Source organism: Mercurialis annua, linkage group LG3 (genome assembly GCF_937616625.2).
Source record: "Mercurialis annua linkage group LG3, ddMerAnnu1.2, whole genome shotgun sequence".
In the NCBI taxonomy this organism is placed as follows: Eukaryota; Viridiplantae; Streptophyta; class Magnoliopsida; order Malpighiales; family Euphorbiaceae; genus Mercurialis; species Mercurialis annua.
Window position 1 is genome coordinate 60,245,989 of NC_065572.1, and position 23,993 is coordinate 60,269,981.

Genomic DNA, 23,993 nt, shown 5'->3' on the forward strand with positions numbered 1-23,993 from the left:
CACACTATCCAACATACAATAGGACAGTAGTTATGAAAACAAATAAATAAATTATTATTTTACAAATAAAAAAAATGAGTTCTTCAAATTAAGAGTGGCAATTTTAATTATTTGATAGTTTAGAATAAAAATAAATTTCTATATGGTAGAGGAGAGGGGAGGGGAGAATAGAATTAGTGGACTAAAATTGAAGTATAGCTGATTGAGAAATAAGAAAAAAAATCATTTTCAATCTTAGAAGAAAAAAAAGCACTAAAAATTTAAGCTCTTTTGATTCAATGATAAATTAATTTTTCCAATAGCAAATAGCTACAGCTGAAAATATCACTATAAACTAGAACAAACTACTACTACACTACATGAAATGTATAATGTGGTTCCTAAGAATGAAAATAGCTTTATCTACTTCAGCTGTCTACATTGGTTATAGGACCTTTGAACCACTTCCGAGCGCTCAGGATCCACGTAGAAACCGTAAGGATGAGCAAGCCTCCGACTGCCACCGGAGTGTAGTTGAGTGTTTCGTTGGTAATGGGGTATGCTACAGGCAATGAGAAGAGGATTGAGATGGTTACCACCCATAGAACTGCAATCCAGCCAACAATGACGCCGTAGCGACCCAAATGGAATGGTCCTGGGGTGAATGATTTGCGTGCCAAGGTCACTCTGAAGAAGATTGGCAAGGCGTAAGCGATATACAGTCCTATGGTAGCTATGGATACCATGGCCTGGAATGCCACCTCGCTTCCGAGATACTGCAGAAGATTAAAACACAATAAGTAATGTTGGAATAAGTGATTTATGTTGCGCGGAAACTTGCCGAGTCCTGCATATTAGCATTCTGTTTTCAAAAATGCTTATGATACTTCAACACTTCTGAATATCATTTGGCCTTTTTTCGTATCAGCTTTTTTGTTTCCGTGCAACATAGCAAGTAACAATTGAATGCAAGTGAAGAAAATGTAAATATACCGTTAGTGCCATGCAAAAGGATACAAATGCACCGAGCCAAACAGCATATATAGGAACATCCTGGTTGTTCACTTTGTGCCAAAGCGAAGAGAATGGCATGGCTCCGTCTCTGGAGAACGCGTATGCCATCCTGAGAATGCAGTTCCGAGTCAGCGAATATGTAAAGAATCTCAACGCTTAAGTTTATCAGTTGCTGAATATGAGATATAAAACAAGAAAGCATGCATAGTTGTACCTAGAATTGCTAGTTACAGAGCTCATACCACAGAAGAATATGGCAACACCAACCACTCCTAAGCAAACAATTCCGCCAGCGCCACTTCCGTATCTACTCTTGAAGGCTTGGTAAAATATTTCAGCAATGGCATAACCACCAGCATCATTATTTTCACTCAAAAGGTTAGGGATGTTGGTAACAGCAAAGGTGATACCAACAATGTAAAGCCATCCAAATATAACAGAGATCCCAATGGCACTGATTATTCCTCTAGGACCATTCTTATCAGCATCCTTTGTCTCTTCGGTCTGAAATTACACGGTTTTAAATCATTATGCATCGAAACAAAGACATCGGATATAGTCTACAAGATGTAGACTGTTATTCAAAAATTGAAGCCTAATTTAACATTCCACTTTTTTGTTGCAGCTTTTAAAGACTAAAGTAAATGATGAGTCATAAAAGTTAAATACTATAGTACCATATGAGCAGATGCATCATACCCAGTAAGGGTATACTGGCTCATCAGAAGGCCGAGGACAAAAATATACGCTTTGCTACTGATTCCGTCGCCATTATCCGTATTAAAATGTGTGAAAACAAACTTGGCACTAGCCCTTTCAGTTGCAACACAAGGAATGAGAATTGTAAGAACTATAACACCTGAAAAATCCGAATAGAGAGAGTAAAAAAACCATGTTTTCTCGAAGAAACGAATAACAAGTAAATAGAATCAGAAATTCTTCATACCAACAAGATTCCAAGCAGCAGCCAGTTGTCCAACAAAAGATAACACTGAGATAGGAAGGCTATTTAGTAAGGCATGTACTAGTAGAAGTCCTCCATGTATAGCAATAACTACATACTTTGATGCCTCATATCCGCCTCCGTTTTTTCCACCTGTGCTAAGTAGAATGATCACCTGAATTAACTGTGCAAGGGAGAAATCGATACTTGTTGTGACAGCAAACTGCAAATAGAAATGTATATGAACTAGTTAACATAATAGTTCATTTTCATAACTGCATTCTCTATAATTGTGGTAGCTGAAACACATCGAAGGCTATCAAACCGAAGCATCGACTCTGTATACCTGACCAACAATGTTGAACCTGCAAGACAACAACCATGTAACTCGGCATCAAAAATTGTCTCTGGCAGGTCATATGTGAGAATGTCTCCACTTACAAAACTGACCAGATGCATAAGCTATATCCAAAACGTTTAAATAGAAAAAATTCGGAGACCATATCAGCAATATACTCATTGTTATTACCAATAACTCTACTCAACAAGAAATTAAAAAAACCAAGTTTATTGCAACTTCTAGAATGAGGAGTAGGATTGCAAGTTTGCACCTTCAATTTTATCATATGTTTGGTTGATAATCCGATTCCAAAAGAGCTGTAATTAGCATAGACATAGATACTAAAGTCCTATAGTATTCAAATTCTATACAGAAAAGAAAACTACACGCTTTTCGTCCGGTGTCGGAGAAGGTTTTCATGGCAATTATTTTATAGAGAACATGTGTTGACAAGCATTCAATGCACAAATTCCTACCATGTCTCCTTACAACTTGAACAAAATTACTACATTCAATAGGCACAAATCACTAGTCTAAGACAAAATCACTAACCATGTTGAAGCATAATCTCACAGGTTGAAACCAAGGAAAAGATCTAAATCTTCTCAAAATGTAAAGATAGCAGCTTAAAATAGTACTATATATTAGGTGTAAATGCCATAAATTCTAACTACATGCCAATTGAGGGGGGGAATGTAAGAAACAAATTATGGCCTGCTACCTAAAAGTAAAAAACTTCAAATTCCAGTATAAAAAATCTGTCAAATTGTGATTCTAAACATTAATAAAAAAAAATACCAGCCAGTAATCCAAGAAGCAAAAGGGGCCCATCTGGGGCCAGCAAGCTTAGCACTCCAGTAGTATAAACCACCAGAAGTTGGGAAAGAAGAGCAAATTTCAGCCATTGACAACCCAACAACCATAGTAAACAAACCAGAAATAAACCACCCATACTGCAATGAAACCGGGCCACCAAAATTCAACCCAGTGCTATACAAGGTGGTTATCCCAGTCAACACCGAAATGATCGAAAACGAAAACGCAAAGTTCGAAAACACCCTGCAAATTAGTTTTCCAACCCAATTTCATCATCAAAGAATCAAGAAAATCAAGAAAATCAAAAAACAAGAAAAAGTGTAGCTGAAGTATTTACGAAAGGTCACGCTTGAGTTCTTGTTTGTAGCCAAGCTCCTTGAGTCGTGCAGCTCCCGAATCAAGAACGGCCTTGGAATCTCCATTTATATGAGATGGAAGAACCATTTCTTGAAACCAAAAATAAAGATCAAGAACAAGAACAAAAACAATATTTTTAGCACTGTTTTTTCTGTTTCTTGATCCCCTGTTTTCTTGGAATCTGTTATTTTATTCTGCTGATTGATTTATTTTATATTGAAATGGAATTGATGGGCAGAATCAGGATGAGATATTGTTTGCAGAAATGAGTCAGTGTGTGTGCAACAAATGGTCAAATAGTGAGGCTGTTTTTTAAAGTTATAGAGCTCGACAAATGGTCATTAAAAACTATTACGTGCACTTTTTTTGGTTAAACTCAGTTGTTTAAGAGTTTGTATGCAGGTCTATCTCTGGTTTATCTTATCAGATTGTTAGAATTGATCTACAAGAGTTTGTGATATAGAGTACATAACTGAATTAGCAAATCATTTATCCTAATCAATTTTAACTTTCTGTTAGGTAAAATTCATCCTGGGTCCCTCTATTTTATCATTTTTATTCGCGAAACCTTTTTTTTTCAAAAAACTTACCTTTCCGGTTCTTCTACTTGCAATTTTTGCAATTTTCGTGCTCTTTACGATGATTAGAAAAACAAAATTATGAATAGAGAAACCGGAAAAAAGGACATCAAAGTTGCAAAAATGACAAGCAGAGACCGGAAAGGTAATTTTTTTAAAACAGGGACTTTTGAAATAAAAATATTACAATATAGGAATTTCGGAATGGGATTAGCCCTGTTTGTTATTATTAGTTTATTTTTGTGTCACACTTTATTTGCTTTGGAGACATTCTTTGGATTGGATCTTTAAAATGGAATGAAACTAAAATATTTTATCTGTTGTTTTACTTTTAATAATCACATATTAATTTAGTTATTTAAATAAACAAAAATATGATATTCTACTAATAATAAATCTTGAATTAAATTTCAATATTATTGTGAAATTTTAAAATTTGAAAGTATAATATTATGCTAAATAGTTACAAATAAAGATTATACATCCAGAATTACTTAAAAAAAACTTTGGAGGCAGTTTTTTTTAGGGTTAATTGCAAATATATACACGAACATTACTCTAATTTGCAATTACAACATAAATTTTGAAATTTGGCAATATCAGTAACCAACTTTCATTTTTTGGCAAATTGATACACCGACCAATCACACAACGACACATGGCGGTATATTACAATATCCACGTTAGTGTTTTTCGTGTTTGGTGTATCGATTTGCCAAAAGTATAAAGTTGGTTACTAAAATTGTCAAATTTCAAAGTTTATGTTGTAATTGTAAATTAGGGTAAAATTTGTGTATGAATTTGCAATTAACTTTTTTTTTATCATATGCTTATAATAACAATAAACTGACGCCATAACATCTCTTCAATTTTTTTTCTAAAAATAATGGTGTCTGTTTTGCAAGTGATTAGCTGGCCTAGGGAGATTCTTAATAATCAAACATTGAGAATAACAAAATATTAAATACATTAAAAAATATAAGGTAGTAAGTGTGGTCCTATTAAAAATATTCCTAACATTCAAATTGATTAAATTATTAAAGTATGGGGACCCGATAACTAATTATACTCCTTCCGGTCCATAATATTTGTCGCATTTGAGAAATTTTTTTGGTCCATAATATTTGTCATGTTATAATATCAAAATTGCTATTTTTCTATATTTGCCCCCCATTAATTCATTGAAAGCTTACAATAAACAAATGAAAATGGTAATCATAAATGTAAACAAATTTTAATGTAGGGTTAACTTAGTAAAAGTGTTTACAAATTAAGACATATTAATTGTTTTCTTAGTTCTTGTGCCAAAGCCAAATGCGACAAATATTATGGACCGGATGAAGTACTATATAATGACCCATCATTTGAGAGATTTATCTTATGCAATGTTTTAAAAACCGCACCAGTAAAATTAATAGTTCCTAGTAGAATCGGTTCAATATCGGTTGAACCAGTTCAATAAAAAGTTTTAGAAAATAAAAATATTTAAAATTAGCGACAGTTATTTGTTGTCTGATTTGACCGATTTCACTGGTTTAACTGTCGCTTTAAATTGTTTCTGACCGGTCCAATTCAGTTCCACCGAAATTTCAATTTTTTACTGTTTTAAAACTAGATTACTGGCTGGATTCAGATTCGACCAGCCGGTCCGGTTCTATTGTGAAAACACTGATATTATGTGGTCTCCGTTCCTATTATTACTTTTTGTCATCACTAGGTAACTAAATACTCTTTATTCTTTTTAATGATAAATCTTATGTAAAAGGTGTATATGCAAGTAGCTTTTACTTATAAATATCACTTCCTTTAGTTTGTACTCCCTCTGTTCGATTTAACAAAAGACAAATGATAAATACATAAAAATTAAAAAAATATTAAATGTTATAATTTTATTTTATTTTTATTAATAATTATCTTATAATTTATTTATAAAATAATAATTATTAATTATAAAAAAATTGGCTAAAAGCATAAAAATTCATATAAATTGGCACAAAAAACACAATATAACCTTATATGAGATATTTAAAAATGAAATGTTCCATCAACGGAATGGAAGAAATAATATTTACCGCTTTCAATAAGTTTTGTTGGTCCATAATATTTCACCTTAAAATATTAAAAAATTATTATTATTTTTCTAAATTTCACTTTTATTAATTTATTAAAATAATACAATAACACGGATAAAAATAATAGTCACAAGTTCTACTGATAAATTAAATCCAAATTTTTATGAATTGTCATAATTTTATTCAAAAATTTTAATTATAATAATAGACCAATTTTAATATTTTATTATAATTTTAACCACTTTTGAATTAATTTAATGTTTTCGATTTTTCACCTCAATATGATACCTATTATTTTCATTTGACTTTATCTAGTTAAGTTTAATTTCAAATTCGTTTTTTTAGAATCATCAGAAAAGTTAGAAATTTTATAATTAAATTTTAATTTTATTTTTTAATATTTTGAAGTTAAATTTTAAAGTTCTAAAAAAATAAGTTTGCTAATTACGGAATTAATTTATAAACGCAAGTAAAAATTGAAACAATTAGATTGGTTAGAAAAAAATTGGTTAAATTTACAAAGAAATGTTGAAATTAAGCTATTATTTTAAAATTTAATAATTTTGGATAAAATTATAACTATACGTAAATATCAACAAGTTTAAAAATAGGATTAACTTAGTATAAATATTCATAAATTAAGACATAATAATAATTTTTTTGATTCTTATATTAAAGTTTATGTTGTAAATACTATCATGTTAAAAATATTTCACTTGCGCAGATGGACTGGCCACCTCGTTTTTCATAGTGTCCCTAGAAACAATTTGGTGGCCATCAGAGTGGCACTTGATGGGCTGCGCTATTCGGATAAGAGTTTTATGTAAACATTTCATTTTATAATCAACAATACAAATAAATTATAACTAACTTCTTTATTTTACGTGGGCATGTCGATTGGCAGCCATACTCCGAGGATCTTATCAGACACCTATAGCCGCATTATTTGGAGGAGGCACAATTCTTTCGCGCGTGCATCTCACTTATCTACTGTCACATTATCGAGTGTCACCAGCCGGACAGGGTGTTTCAGCAGTTTGGATTGATTCAGCGTATTCCGCTTCCCCCCTTGCAGCTCCACATCCAGCATGGCGTCCAGTTTCTGGGGAGCGCAGACTTCTAGACCACTTTTAGAGAGTATATCGAGATCTGGGATTCCAGAGAGAGATTTTTAGTCCACGGCCAGGTACTCGAGCATCCGCCCCACTTCCATTCAGAGTACATGGAATGGTACAGGCGCGTCAGCAGGAGATGGATTACCCATTAAGGGGCAGAGACCGGTTCTCATATACATAACCCTGCTAATATTTATTTTCATTCTTTATTATATAATATATGACAATATAATTTGACTTCTTACAGCGCGATACCATGAAGAGGGTCTGCTTGTAGTCCGAGGTGGGTTCGAGTTTTGGAACTTACGCTCGCAGTTCCTAATTAGCCACTAGAGAGGACCGGCGGGACGTCAGAGGGCCACCGCCCGAGCGTGCTGGTCCGCCACACATTACCTCAGATCGATCCCCCGACGGTGGACATACAGCGTATACGATGACGTCATAGAGGTAAAGCCAGACAGTTAGAGGAGACCCGTGAGATCTCGGCAGACACTCTCCTTACACCGGTACGTTTCAACTTCTATTTACATTTTTATGGTTCTAAAATCAGTAATTATAATGACCAATTTGCTTTTTTGTTTCAAGGTCGTCTTTAACGGGGATACCGAGGACTTCATTCAGCAGTATTACGGGTCTACGCATTATTCTTGTAATACCCCGTACGTCTGGCGTTGCCAAAGTAGGCCACCTGTCCGATTTGAAATAATGAAGCGGCTAGAAAAGAAATTATCGGAAGGATTTAATAAGGAAATATTTAAAGAAGAAATTTTAATAATTATAATGCCTAAAATAGTTTGACGGGACTAAAGAAAATCGTAAGAAAAGTTGGAATTTAAAATAAGTTAAAGTCCCTAAGAAATTGGAAAATAGAATTTTATTGGCAAAAAAAAAATATAATTTAAATAAATTATTGACGGGAATTGGTATTTAAGATAATAATATCGATTATTTGGATATCGATATTTATCAAATGAAAATAAAGACGAAAAAAGTGATGGAAATAGTCATTTTCGCTCAAATTGGAAAATTAAGCGTTTTTGCCGAAAATTAGTGAAATTTATTATTGGATAATGAAATAATAAGAGAGAGGAAGAGTATTATTTATTTGGATATAAATAATATGAAATTTATCGAGATCGAACGATTAAGCGATTAATGGGTTAAATTGGACGAAATAAAAGTTAGAAATTGAAACTAATGGAGGTGGCAACTTAAAGGACCAATTAAAATATTTTACCAAGCTATATATACCACCTCCATAGGCATATGAAGCCTTCAAAGTCTGATTTCCAGCAAGAAAGGGTTTAGAAGATCTTCATATCCTCAAAAAGCTCCATGATCTTCTTTTGCTTGCCGTTTCTTCGTTTTTCATCCGATTCGCTTGATTTTTGCGGCACCGGAAAGAGGAGAACGATATCTACTGATCTAGCCCATAAAATCAAGGTGAGAAAGTTATTATCTCAGTTAGGGTTTATGAGTATAATTTCGAATTTTGAGGTTTAATTGAGGTTTTGATTGTTTGATTGTTATAGTGTAATTGTAAGCTTATATGGATGATTTGGATGGTGAGTTTGATGCTAAATCTTCAACAAAGTATCATCAATCAAGGTGAGGTATGTTTTCTGAAATTTATTAAGTTGTGATTGATGAAATTGAATAGGAAAATGGACTTAGGGTTTGGCAATAGCATGATTTTGATAGTTGATGTTTTGTGTTGTTATTGGCAAGTATTGAATGAAATTTTGATATGAAATGGTGAAGGGTGTTCGGCCATGGTTGCTAGGTGATAATATGAGGATCAAGTGATGAAGATAAGGTTTAATTTGAGATAAAATAGAGCTGAATATAAGTTAAGATTAATTGATAAAATTTGGATGAAAAATGGTTAAATAGTTTGGTCATTTTGATGAATTCATGACTAGATGTTTTTGATATTTTCTAAGTCATGGATTGTGTATGATTAGGATTGATTATGGTGGCTGAATTGCATGGGTATAGAAGTATGATATCGGTTAAAGTTTTAGTCTCGACGAGTCATAAGTTAGGAGTCAAGTATGCGCGAAATAATTTGACGATATTGCAGAATATGTGCTGCAGAACAGCCATATTGCAAGGACAATATCTCAAGCTATATAGCTCCAAATTAAGTTCCGTTTGGTGGTACGGAAACTTAAGGATGTCGTCTATAAATGTCTAAGTATAAGTTTCTGCTAGTTCGGTCTCTAAGTGTCTCAAATAAATTAGAACATTATGTCGCACATAGCAGTTCTGAAATTTAGAACAGCCCTACGTTATTAACTTTAGAGCCAAATTCTGACACCTTCGGGTACTTATCTTAGTCCGAGACCTAAATGAAAGTTGTAGGCGACGTTCTGAACATTAAGAATGTCAATTTTATTTAGTGGTCGGACTGTTTTAAGTAAACGGTTTCCATAGCCGAAGTTGGCTAGAAACCTAGTTTTGGATTAATTAATTATAGTTAGATTGTAATTAATTCGAGTTATTATCGAAATTGTGTAGACTTGACGAGACGACTACCAATGGAACCCGAAACTTACGGAACGCGAGATCGCTAGGTATTATCGAAGATTATGGATAGCAAGCGGTGAGTATATTTTACTCACTCTTATTATCGTATTAAAAACTATTTTATATATACTATATATATTATTATTATTATTAAATGCATCGCATAAATTATATAGCTTGATTTTATTGGGTTGTTCTTATTGGATTGATTTATATTTGAATTGTTTGTTTATGGAGTGAACTACATTGTATTGGTTTGACTTGTTTGATATATGAATTGTATTACTTTGCTTATGACTTGTCGATTATTTGCCAATGTGAGTTTGTATATGATCCGAAGAAACGAGCTACCTATTGGGCGTCAATAGGCCGTGTGATCACCGGTGTTTATGAAAGTCTAGATATCCGTACATAGATACGTTTGATATGAGTTCATTAAATATTGATCATATTTATAATTATGAAATGGAATATGTTTGGGTATCGGAAAGGAGGATTATAATTGTGGCAGATACGAGGTAACTCGGTCGAACTATCTCGGGACCCGTATCTGGTGGGTAACTCGGTTGAACTATCTCGGGACCCACAACTTGGGATTAAGTAGTGGCATGATGTAACTCGGTTGAATTATCTCGGGACTATGCCACGTGGTAGCGGGTAACTCGGTCGAACTATCTCGGGACCCGGCCACTCGGACGATATGATTTGAATGTGATATGGTTTAGGAGAGGTTAAGGAGTTTAAGATTAAGGTTTCGATCGGATCAAATACTTGTCTTAAGTGAATTGTTTGCAATCGCTGTAATTGTATATGTTGGAATTGTTTGAAAATGTGATTGTACATATATATATATATATATATATATATATATATATATATATATATATATATATATATATATATATATATATATCTTAAAAAAATGTTTTAAATGCGATGCTTATTTTGATAATATGGTAAGTAAAGTATAACTCACTCAGCTTAATAGCTGACCCCCAAATAGTGTGTTTTTCAGGTACCTATTCTGAACTTGGCTAGAAGTCCGTCTTTGACCGGAAGTCCCTTTGGCTATGTACAGTCCCGACTTCCATAATTGCTGCAGTAGTGTAATGTCTGACCAGTGTCGTAGCCTAGTACATTAATACGTTTTTCATTGTTTACATTTGTTGTCAGTGTGTTTATGTTTGTTTTGACTACGATTGTCATATTTATTCCACGGAGGTAAATTCCCGTGAGGTGTATGTAACACTAGTATTATATGTCGGGTTAGTACGTACAAGGTACGGAAACGATAGGCCCGAGCAAGATGTATTGTTTTACTAGTGTATATAAATGCTTCCGTTTGTAAAGTCTTTGTATGATTGTTATTTGCGAAAAAGTTTTAGCGATTTTCAGGCTTGCTACGGGTTTTGGAACTACAATTCCCATTCCCTAGCGCCGGTCGCGGCCCGAGATTTTGGGTCGTGACAAAGGTGGTATCAGAGCAGTTGGTCCAGTTACCACTGCCAGTCTGTGAAAAGTGTCTGTTGGACCCTAAGTACCTAGGAACTACTGCAGCGTATAGAGTCGAGCCTTATTGATTATATGTGTCTGATTGAATTTGCTTGATGTTATAGGTCGTCTATTGTCGAGAGCAACGCGTGTGCGTGAGATTGCTTAAGTGGTTAAGTGAATGTGATATGCTTAGATAGTTAGTCAAGCTTTAAGTTAGATGGTGCATATCATATATTAAATTATTGGATATTGTGGAAAAGTGGTTTGGACAGTATCACATGATTAAGTATTGTTCTTGTTCAGCATATCTGAGGAAAATGGAGCTCAGCTACATGTTGTATCAGAAGAGGAGGAAGCGCCTCCTATTTGTAAAATGGATTTCATGTAGATACTGAGAATGAAAGTATATTAGACATTAAAGGATCCTTTGTAACTCAAGCTAGAACCATTTTCCCGAAAATGGAAGTTAGTAAGGACAGTGTGAAAGACCCATCCGAAGAGGAAGCACTATGAGAGATTAACCGTGGGTACATCAGGGGTTTAGGACCCGACTTTGCTAAGACTATACGACGATGTACCTGAGTATTTTGGATCACTGTCTGCTAGAGCTCGTCGGATAGTCAGCGACCATGAGTGGAATGACGATTCCATTTCACCTTTCTTCTTTTGACGTGAGAGACCAACATTTCTTTTCATAGGAATACTGTTCCTAGTATTTGGCATAACCCTGCAATTTTGCACAAAGGTAGAGGCAATGCTAGATGCGCTAGAGGACACGGATATGGCATTGTGACCCGAGAAAGGGGTGAGTCCAGTCAGACACCCCCAAATACGAAATGATTTCTATGCTTATGTACCAAACATGTTTATGTGATTGAAATGTTTGTATTGTTTTGTTTATTTTGTGATTGATTGATATGGCATGCATTGATAAAATTATGTATTGTTAGGATAATGCCTATAGAGATAGATTGAGGAACCCGCGCATATAGGCTTTATCCTAAACATAGTAGCTTATATGATAATTGAAACTAAGAAAGTAAAAATATACATAAAACACATAACATATATATGTCGTGAAACGTAATTCCTTATATTACGTTTTGATTACCATGGAAATGGTAAAAGATATCAAAGAAAGTATGCTATGAAAGATTGACACGTGAGCCTAAGGGCTACGTGAGATAAGAATATGATCGATGTGGTAAAGTATAAAGATGGGTGAGTATCGAAGACGGGGAAACGAAACATTTGTTTAGCAATGCTAGAAGAGGATGGCATTGACTATAAAACACTTAGATGAGTGTTAAAGGATAACGAGAATTCCAATATCGAAATCATAATAAACCCCAATAAATTATAATGAAAAGCCATTAATGTCGCAAGGTGTGTAATCTGAAGGGACTTACGACTGTTTTCAAGGAAAGAAAGTCTTGTGATTTTAAATGGTGCAATTGTGCTCAGACCTTGCATATGAAACATTATGATCACGTTAGCAATGCATACAAAAATGATTTTCAAAAATATAGATCATGCATCATATTTGTGTAAACATAAAAAAAAAACGTGATTTTATCCAGCAACTCTTTGGTGATGAGAGGTGTCATCACTCTGAGCTACAATTGTACCAATGTTTTCAAACGATTTAAAGTAAAAGAATTTGAGTCGAAAGAAGAGTTTGAAAGACTGGTGCACCAGCAATAATTGAAATGTATTTGTTTTGTAAGAAACTCAGATGTAAAACCCTGCGACAACAATAATAAAAGATTCTTGATAAACAAGAATGAACGCATGTGATAAAATACACCCTAATATAAGAATGAAGCCCTAATAATAAAAAAAAAAATTATTGAGATTTATCGATGTGAAACGTGTATGATATCGATAAGGTATCTATGATTGGTACTTACCCAGGAATAAGATGGGGGTAAACATAGAAAGTGTACAGTGAAAAGAAAAGAAAATATAAAAAACCCGAAAAACGTACGGGCCATGGAAAAAAAAACCATGTAAGGATGAGAAGAATCGAACAATACGTGTATAACGACTAGTACTCGATAAGAACAAATGGAAAATGAGCAGATCATAGTGAGGTAGTCTGACAGAAAGATACCTAATATGAAGAGTAAAGAAGTAAGTTAAGAGGATATGGATTCGGAGTAGCCGTAGGCAACAAGAACCAAACGTAAGAGTTTGACATAAGCCTAAGATCGACCTTACTGATAGATCAGACATCAGTAAGAGTCTAAGATAAAGATATACGCGCGATCATAGATGTAATACGTCGACAGATGCGAACATGGAGTAGTTTTACCTCCAATAGATAGACGATATTGGAGATATCAAAACCAGAAGTACAAGATGATAGGAAATACAATAAGACAAAGATAATACTTCAACGGACGATGATAAAGGGATCAATAGTCATATGTTCGTAAGAACCAAGAAGTATCATGTACAACATGTACATTGGAATGAGATGGATAAAGTGATCGAGAAGCATTGGAATAGGAACGATGAAATAAACAAGAAACATAATAAGGAAAGGAAAGGATTACATCGAACAATGGTAAAGGTATTACCAGTCAGATGTGGGCGATTGAAGTGAAAAGATCGAGAGATAAGAATTGCACCATAAAAGATGAACGCGACACATGTTAAAGGATGTATTGAGAGCATTCAACTTCATGAGATTCAACACTAGAGGACCATGAAGTAGATATTGATATAAAAGGAAAGATTTCCTATATACCATCAGGTCTTAATAAGGATATCAGATATAAGATCGTACAAGTTTAACTGTGAAGTCAACAATTAATAAATGGTTAAGTCAGAATATCACAGCGAAAGTGTAAAACGAAAAATATAAATATATACACAATCGGATACGCGAAAGATACGAGGAACGTCAAGGAAAAATGACATCAGACTCCGATAAACTCGGAAGTCTATGTGATGCAAAAAACAAAGATAAAAACTATTAAGAATAGTACAACCTAACGATCGAAAGGAAACCGATAGAATTATTATGGAATAATAATTCATCGTGAATAACTGAGAACGCGAACAATTAAAGGACAAGGAAAACATTAATTTGGAATAAGAAGTGCATGGTGGTCATAACAAATCAAGATTAAGAAGGAAAAGTAAAGGAACGACGTTAGTCAAGTGTAAGATAATAAGTTACGCATTATTTGATTCAGACAAACATGGTAACCCGAATATCAAGGAATAAGGTGCAAAATAAGATGAAGGATTAACCATATACTTAATATGAAAAGTATAAATGCACCTTAACTAGAGATGTTAAAAGGAATTTCCAAGGCAAGGTAAATTGGAATTGGCAGCGATAGAACGGAGTTCCAAATTAGCCCACGAGGCTATGTTTCGGGCGAAGTTCGGACCCCGAAACCCGATGATAGTTAATCGGAATCAATGGATATAAGTAAAGGATATTGCATAGATTTAATTTGGATAGTTTAATCATGGAATTATTAATTGGATTAGTTGTTTTTCAAGCTCAAAGACGAACCGAAAACACGAGTTAACCTAAAGGTAAAAGTATGGCTAGTAGCCAACTTTGACGATGATTTCGGACATTAAGGAAATGTCGAAATGAAATTTGATCTTAATGAAAGTTATAGACGGGATAGCAAAATATAAGAAAACTGAATTTAATTCAGAAATAAACGTTTTTAAACGCTTGGTTCATCGACTTGAGCAACGGCCTATAAGACCTGCAAGTGTAGTCTCAAAACTACCTTAAGGAGGCGATTTCAGCGCAAGTGTTCGACATCATCGAGAATTATTTTTGACTTGATGTTCAAACAAAAGTTGGAGATAGCGTTGCGTATTATAAGTTTATTAATTTTGTTTGACAAACGAGCTACTCAATATAAGTGATTTAAAGGTCAAAGTTGACCAGAAGAGCAATTTTGGATAAGTTTAAAATAACTTAAAATATTAAGTTATTCAATTAAATTATTCTAAATTAATCAAATTAAGATTTTGATTAATAATAAAAGGTATTTAAAGGACGTTTTAAGATAGTATCAAATATGATACGCTACAAATACGACTCGCAAGGAATTGCGAAGAAAACGACAAATAAATGTTGAAGAATATCAACGCTAAGAAATGAGAAGATGCGAAGAATTGGACAACGAGAAAATGGAGATTCAAAGTACATTAAAAAAGGATCCGATTATGGTGAAAAGACGTATAAGAAACAGCTACAAAAGGACGCGAAGGATGTGCGATAATTGAAGTGACAAGTTCACACGCCATCGTGATGATGAAGTACACGATGTAAGGAAATGGTAAGTTCTTTACCAGAAAAAAAAAAAAAAAAATAATAGAAAAAATTCGAGGACGAATTTTAATAAGGGGGGAAGAATGTAATACCCCGTACGTCTGGCGTTGCCAAAGTAGGCCACCTGTCCGATTTGAAATAATGAAGCGGCTAGAAAAGAAATTATCGGAAGGATTTAATAAGGAAATATTTAAAGAAGAAATTTTAATAATTATAATGCCTAAAATAGTTTGACGGGACTAAAGAAAATCGTAAGAAAAGTTGGAATTTAAAATAAGTTAAAGTCCCTAAGAAATTGGAAAATAGAATTTTATTGGCAAAAAAAAAATATAATTTAAATAAATTATTGACGGGAATTGGTATTTAAGATAATAATATCGATTATTTGGATATCGATATTTATCAAATGAAAATAAAGACGAAAAAAGTGATGGAAATAGTCATTTTCGCTCAAATTGGAAAATTAAGCGTTTTTGCCGAAAATTAGTGAAATTTATTATTGGATAATGAAATAATAAGAGAGAGGAAGAGTATTATTTATTTGGATATAAATAATATGAAATTTATCGAGATCGAACGATTAAGCGATTAATGGGTTAAATTGGACGAAATAAAAGTTAGAAATTGAAACTAATGGAGGTGACAACTTAAAGGACCAATTAAAATATTTTACCAAGCTATATATACCACCTCCATAGGCATATGAAGCCTTCAAAGTCTGATTTCCAGCAAGAAAGGGTTTAGAAGATCTTCATATCCTCAAAAAGCTCCATGATCTTCTTTTGCTTGCCGTTTCTTCGTTTTTCATCCGATTCGCTTGATTTTTGCGGCACCGGAAAGAGGAGAACGATATCTACTGATCTAGCCCATAAAATCAAGGTGAGAAAGTTATTATCTCAGTTAGGGTTTATGAGTATAATTTCGAATTTTGAGGTTTAATTGAGGTTTTGATTGTTTGATTGTTATAGTGTAATTGTAAGCTTATATGGATGATTTGGATGGTGAGTTTGATGCTAAATCTTCAACAAAGTATCATCAATCAAGGTGAGGTATGTTTTCTGAAATTTATTAAGTTGTGATTGATGAAATTGAATAGGAAAATGGACTTAGGGTTTGGCAATAGCATGATTTTGATAGTTGATGTTTTGTGTTGTTATTGGCAAGTATTGAATGAAATTTTGATATGAAATGGTGAAGGGTGTTCGGCCATGGTTGCTAGGTGATAATATGAGGATCAAGTGATGAAGATAAGGTTTAATTTGAGATAAAATAGAGCTGAATATAAGTTAAGATTAATTGATAAAATTTGGATGAAAAATGGTTAAATAGTTTGGTCATTTTGATGAATTCATGACTAGATGTTTTTGATATTTTCTAAGTCATGGATTGTGTATGATTAGGATTGATTATGGTGGCTGAATTGCATGGGTATAGAAGTATGATATCGGTTAAAGTTTTACTCTCGACGAGTCATAAGTTAGGAGTCAAGTATGCGCGAAATAATTTGACGATATTGCAGAATATGTGCTGCAGAACAGCCATATTGCAAGGACAATATCTCAAGCTATATAGCTCCAAATTAAGTTCCGTTTGGTGGTACGGAAACTTAAGGATGTCGTCTATAAATGTCTAAGTATAAGTTTCTGCTAGTTCGGTCTCTAAGTGTCTCAAATAAATTAGAACATTATGTCGCACATAGCAGTTCTGAAATTTAGAACAGCCCTACGTTATTAACTTTAGAGCCAAATTCTGACACCTTCGGGTACTTATCTTAGTCCGAGACCTAAATGAAAGTTGTAGGCGACGTTCTGAACATTAAGAATGTCAATTTTATTTAGTGGTCGGACTGTTTTAAGTAAACGGTTTCCATAGCCGAAGTTGGCTAGAAACCTAGTTTTGGATTAATTAATTATAGTTAGATTGTAATTAATTCGAGTTATTATCGAAATTGTGTAGACTTGACGAGACGACTACCAATGGAACCCGAAACTTACGGAACGCGAGATCGCTAGGTATTATCGAAGATTATGGATAGCAAGCGGTGAGTATATTTTACTCACTCTTATTATCGTATTAAAAACTATTTTATATATACTATATATATTATTATTATTATTAAATGCATCGCATAAATTATATAGCTTGATTTTATTGGGTTGTTCTTATTGGATTGATTTATATTTGAATTGTTTGTTTATGGAGTGAACTACATTGTATTGGTTTGACTTGTTTGATATATGAATTGTATTACTTTGCTTATGACTTGTCGATTATTTGCCAATGTGAGTTTGTATATGATCCGAAGAAACGAGCTACCTATTGGGCGTCAATAGGCCGTGTGATCACCGGTGTTTATGAAAGTCTAGATATCCGTACATAGATACGTTTGATATGAGTTCATTAAATGTTGATCATATTTATAATTATGAAATGGAATATGTTTGGGTATCGGAAAGGAGGATTATAATTGTGGCAGATACGAGGTAACTCGGTCGAACTATCTCGGGACCCGTATCTGGTGGGTAACTCGGTTGAACTATCTCGGGACCCACAACTTGGGATTAAGTAGTGGCATGATGTAACTCGGTTGAATTATCTCGGGACTATGCCACGTGGTAGCGGGTAACTCGGTCGAACTATCTCGGGACCCGGCCACTCGGACGATATGATTTGAATGTGATATGGTTTAGGAGAGGTTAAGGAGTTTAAGATTAAGGTTTCGATCGGATCAAATACTTGTCTTAAGTGAATTGTTTGCAATCGCTGTAATTGTATATGTTGGAATTGTTTGAAAATGTGATTGTACATATATATATATATATATATATATATATATATATATATATATATATATATATATTTATATATATATCTTAAAAAAATGTTTTAAATGCGATGCTTATTTTGATAATATGGTAAGTAAAGTATAACTCACTCAGCTTAATAGCTGACCCCCAAATAGTGTGTTTTTCAGGTACCTATTCTGAACTTGGCTAGAAGTCCGTCTTTGACCGGAAGTCCCTTTGGCTATGTACAGTCCCGACTTCCATAATTGCTGCAGTAGTGTAATGTCTGACCAGTGTCGTAGCCTAGTACATTAATACGTTTTTCATTGTTTACATTTGTTGTCAGTGTGTTTATGTTTGTTTTGACTACGATTGTCATATTTATTCCACGGAGGTAAATTCCCGTGAGGTGTATGTAACACTAGTATTATATGTCGGGTTAGTACGTACAAGGTACGGAAACGATAGGCCCGAGCAAGATGTATTGTTTTACTAGTGTATATAAATGCTTCCGTTTGTAAAGTCTTTGTATGATTGTTATTTGCGAAAAAGTTTTAGCGATTTTCAGGCTTGCTACGGGTTTTGGAACTACAATTCCCATTCCCTAGCGCCGGTCGCGGCCCGAGATTTTGGGTCGTGACAATTCTGGGAGCACCTCTTCAAAGACCCAGGGGCCACTAGCTTCGTCTTTCTCTGTACCGCCTGTGTCTTGCCTTATGTTGACCCGTCATTTAGGCAGACGGCTTACACTACTCCGCTGGCCACGCCGTCGCACTACTCCCAGCATCTGGGTTCCGCTATTACCCCGTTTCAGGCTCCACTGCCGACGCAGACACCTCTGGCTCAGATACCTCCTTCGCAGCCGACATTTACATTATTTGATGAGAATTGGTCCACTCTGCGGACACCTCCGGGTCAGCTTACTTAACTGCTTGAGGGCTACCATCCATCGCCGGCAGGTCAGTTTGATTATGGCACGACGTCATATGAGCCGGCATCCTCTTCCCACCCGACCCAGAGTCTCTCCCAGCTGCATTTTTTTGTCACGGAGCCTTGGGTGTTCAGTTTGGATCCTGACTTACAGCTGTTCACTGGGTTTCGTGACTTTCAGCTTCCTTCCTTTTTTCTAGGGTTAGGGTTGGGCCCCTCCTCACAAGCGCCTGCTCCTGATGTCGACCGCGGTGAGGACGAGACTGAGGATGTGGACAGTCCAAACGATGATAGTAGCGACCGTAGCACCGCCCCAGATGGCAGAGGTTACCGGCCATTGACTAATTCCTAGATGAGTCGGCATATGAATAGGGGTTACAACATGAGGACGCACTTATGGTCCCCAGTAGACCAGACTGTTTGTTGTATTTTATAGCTTTTTAATTATTGTTCAAATATTTATGTATATAAAGTTTTACGGTTACTTTTAATTGTTGTGTAATGTTTTTTTAAAATTATATACAAAACACTAATAATTTATTATTATCCTATTTTTGTCAAATTTCAAAAGGGTAAAAAAAAGATTAAAAATGCTCAAAATCCTAAACCCTAAACCCTAATCCTCAATCCTAAACACGAAATTTATTATCTTATTTTTTTGCCAAATTTCATAACGGTAAAAACTTTTAAAAACGCTCAAAATCCTAAATTTATTATTAATTATTTTTTAAAATAATTTATTGATTGGACAATAATAATTGTCGAATCATAGTCTATCCAAATAATTGGAGAAAGAGTGAGACACTCTCTCCTCAATTATTAGAGAAATTGCAGTACTCGATATGATATTGCGGATTGTTTTAATCCAGCTGATTATGGTTAATCAGGTGGATTAAGGCCAGCCCCAATATAATATTGCGGGCTGGGTGGGCCAGCTCACATTGTGATTCTGTGTATTGGATGTGGGCAATTGCGCCCACATGGAGAATTGTTCAACGTCTCATTTTTTGCATTTTGACTTTATTTTTTGTTGTATTTGTTTTAGGAAAAACACTCAAAAATGAATCTAATATTGCCTTGTAGCCTCTTCATATTTTTTTTAAGGTTTAATTATGACTTTCATCTAACTAAAAATTAAAATTTACAATCTTCTCATATTAATGTTTTAAGTAACATTGTTTTAGAGATGGGTACAAATTTTAGGTTTTAATAATATAAAGTTCATAATTGAGCCTCAAAACATTAAGGTCATTATTGAGCCTTCTCCCTTTTTTTAAGTGTTCCCACTTTCTTATGTAAAAAGCTTAAAGCTTGTTGACTACATGTGTATTTACTATTTATCAAATTTTTGAGGACATCATTAAAAGCAAGCGAGTCTCAAAAATCGAAGATTATATTAAGAAAAGGAGAAATTCTTAGGTAGACTCGGTCTACCACGTCATCCGTAGACCAAACCTATCACATTATGACATATCATTAAAATGATGGCAATCTTGTAATATTACTATTCAAATGTGTAAATAAGTAAAAAACGAATTTACAAGATTGTCATCATTTTAATGACGTGTCATAATGTGATAAGTTAGTCTGCGGATGACGTGGTAGACCGAGTCTACATAAGAATTTCTCTAAGAAAAGAAAAAGAATAGCCACTTTTGAAGATTTAGTTGCCAGCTAGCATGCAGATCCAGTTTCTTGAATGTTATTGACAAGAAAGAAGGAATCTCTTATGTCTCGCATGTTGGATATGGCTCATTTTAGATTTGTCCCACATTGTTTAGAAAAGGGACTTGTGATTGTTGAGCTATATACATATAGTGTAGAATCCCACATTGCTTAGGAGTGGAGGGGTAAGGACTTCCTTAGCTTATAAAAGGGAGTCTCCTCTACCCATTGAAACTCATCCCACAGCAAGTCTTATCAACTCCTAAGGCTTAGTTGGTTCTCTCTCTAGTTTGTATTCTGTTACAAACAATTAATGGAATATTTTGGGCAGTGCCCGAGGATGTAAGTCGGTCATTTCTGGCTGAACCTCGTTAAAAGGTTGGTGTTCTCTTTATTGTTTATTTATTAGCTAACGCTCAGGCTAGTTGGAGTTATATACTGTGAAGTTATTTATATCGTGTGAAATTCTGTCTAAGGAGTTTGGTACTTAAGTGGTCCGCCTGTGACCCACCATTCTTTTCTGGGAATTTTCCGGTATAATTATTTAGCACAATATGTGATTCGCTAGCGTAATCGATTGAGCTTCCGCAACAATTGGTATCAGAGCTAAGGTTCTATCCTTGGCATATCGGTTAGCTATTAAATAAAAGTTGGAGCAGAAATGTCTGGGAGCAAAAGTCTATCCACGTTGATAGCTTCTTCCTCGGGAAGAATGGCTATGTCGAATGCAAGAATTGCGGTGGAGATTTTTGATGGTACAGGACATTTCGGCATGTGGCAAAGTGAGCTTCTAGACGCTTTATTTCAGCAAGGTCTAGATGTCGCTATTGAAAAAGAGAAACCAACAGATGTTGATGAGAGAGAATGGAGTAGCATCAATCGTTTAGCATGTGGTACCATTCGGTCATGTCTTTCCAGAGAGCAGAGATATCCTTTCTCAAAGGAAACATCTGCAAGTAGTTTGTGGAAAGCATTGGAGGAGAAATTTTTGAAAAAGAACAGTCAGAATAAGCTTCACATGAAGAAAAGGCTGTTTCGGTTCACGTATCTCCCAGGTACTACTATGAATGAGCACGTCACAAATTTCAACCAATTAGTAGCCGATTTGTTGAATTTGGATGTGACGTTTGATGATGAAGATTTGGCTTTGATGTTGTTGAGATCACTTCCTGAAAAGTTTGAGTTTCTTGAAACTACTCTACTTCATGGGAAGGTTGGTGTGTCTCTTAGCGAAGTTTGCGCTGCATTATATAGTTATGAATTGAGAAGAAAAGATAAGAAAGAAAACACTAGTAGTGCAGCAGAAGCTTTGATTGTTAGAGGCCGTTTGAAAAGCCAAACAATTGGGAAGGAAGGGAGATCAAAGTCCCGACCAGAGAAAGAAGAATGTGTCTTTTGTCGAGAGAAAGGGCATTGGAAAAGGGATTGTCCCAAATTGAAGAATAAAGGCAAGACTGATAAAGAAAAAGTTGAGTTTGCTACGAATGTAGCTGAGTATGACGACGAAGATTCAAATCTTTCATTGGTTGTTGTGTCATCGGTAAATACTCCTATTGAATGGCTTCTAGATTCGGGTTGTTGTCATCATATGTGTCCCAATCGGGAATTGTTTGTTGACTTCAAAGAGCTAGAAGGTGGAGTTGTTTACACAGCAAGTGGCAATCCTTGTTTGACAAAAGGAATTGGTTCAATTCACTTGAGGAACCATGATGGGTCAATAAGGATTCTGGAAGATGTTCGCTATGTACCGAGTTTGACGAAAAAGCTCATTTCTATAGGAGTCCTAGAATCAAAGGGCTTTGTTGTGACTGCAGTAAATGGAGTTATGAAGGTATTCTCGGGTGGACAGGTTGTCATGAAAGGAATTCGAAAGAACAATAACTTGTATTACTATCAGGGTAATGCAATTATTGGGTCAGCTATAGTTGCTTCTAGTGATGATAATGAGCTAGAAGAAATCAGTCTTTGGCATCGGCGTTTGGGGCATGATGGTGGAAAATTCTTGACGGTTCTTGCAACTCAAGGATTATTGGAGGGACTACGTCCCTGTAATTGGATATATGAAGAAGGATTTCCAAACAAGAATGATATTGGCTATAAGGCAAAGTTGGTAGCTAAAAGCTATGTTGGGACGGAAGGAATTGAGGCTATCTCTCGAGTTGTTAAACATTCTTCCATTAAAATTTTGTTGGCCTTATTAGCACATTTGAATATGGAACTAGTTCAGTTGGACGTAAAAACAGTGTTTTTACATGGATTCTTGGATGGGGAAATCAATTCGACTCAGCCAGATGGACTCAAGGTGGCTGGAGATGAAAATTGGATTCTACAGTATACTTTGAATACTGTGGATATTGGTCTAATATTTGGGCAGGACAAGAAAGATGGTCAATATGTAGTTGGGTACAATGATTCGGACTACGTTGATAAACGGAGATCGACTACAGGCTATGTGTTTACACTAGCAAAGGCGTCGTTTAGTTGGAAGTCTACCTTGCAGTCAATAGTTGCTTTGTCTACCACGGAGGTAGAGTACATGGCAAGTGCAGAAGCTGTTAAGGAAGCAATTTGGCTTCATGGGTTGCTTGGTAAATTGGACATTATAGAGAATGACCAAGTTTACCATGCAAGGACGAAGCACATTGATGTTCGATATCATTTGGTGCCAGAGGTTATTGAAGAAGGTGGAGTCCTACTTCGGAAGATTTTGACCATGGAAACTCCTGCTCATATGATGACAAAGATTGTGAAAGCAGTCAAGTTCAAACATTGTTTGAATTTGATTAGTGTTCTCAATATTTGAGATTTGAATGTGGCCCGGCCCATGCGATGCGTGATGGGGGATTGGTTGCTCTGCTCGGTCATGCTATGCGTGAGGGAGAGTGTTGAAGTGGGATCATCCCACATTGATACTTGACTGCTACAGTTGAGAGTTGGCGCTTTTGAAGCGCAGTTGAAGGTACTATTGAAGATAGTCCGAGATGGTAGAAAGAAAATTCGCCAAGGTGGAGATTTGTTGGATATGGCTCATTTTAGATTTGTCCCACATTGTTTAGAAAAGGG

At 35.0% G+C, this 23,993-nt stretch overlaps 1 protein-coding gene and 1 long non-coding RNA gene across 3 annotated transcripts in view; one reads left to right on the forward strand and one right to left on the reverse strand.

The window, feature by feature from the left end:
* Positions 1-253: 253 nt before the first annotated feature.
* The window catches only part of LOC126671970 (amino-acid permease BAT1), a 32,139-nt gene continuing 8,399 nt past the window's right edge, over positions 254-23,993 (reverse strand). The window contains exons 1-8 of one of the 2 annotated variants that reach the window (XM_050365820.2): positions 3,430-4,357; positions 3,075-3,335; positions 2,283-2,301; positions 1,940-2,159; positions 1,671-1,852; positions 1,208-1,497; positions 973-1,102; positions 254-755 (exon numbers count right to left, since the gene is read on the reverse strand). In XM_050365820.2, coding sequence (XP_050221777.1) covers positions 408-755; positions 973-1,102; positions 1,208-1,497; positions 1,671-1,852; positions 1,940-2,159; positions 2,283-2,301; positions 3,075-3,335; positions 3,430-3,536 — 1,557 coding nt within the window. In that variant the 5' untranslated portion in view covers positions 3,537-4,357 and the 3' untranslated portion in view covers positions 254-407. Of the gene's footprint in view, positions 756-972; positions 1,103-1,207; positions 1,498-1,670; positions 1,853-1,939; positions 2,160-2,282; positions 2,302-3,074; positions 3,336-3,429; positions 4,358-23,993 lie in introns of those variants that run through there. The other variant, XM_050365819.2, reaches the window with a different exon arrangement.
* On the forward strand, positions 16,289-18,857 carry LOC126671971 (uncharacterized). The gene is made up of 4 exons (XR_007639203.2): positions 16,289-16,428; positions 16,518-16,593; positions 17,506-17,590; positions 18,512-18,857. It is a non-coding gene; the product is annotated as an uncharacterized LOC126671971 (long non-coding RNA).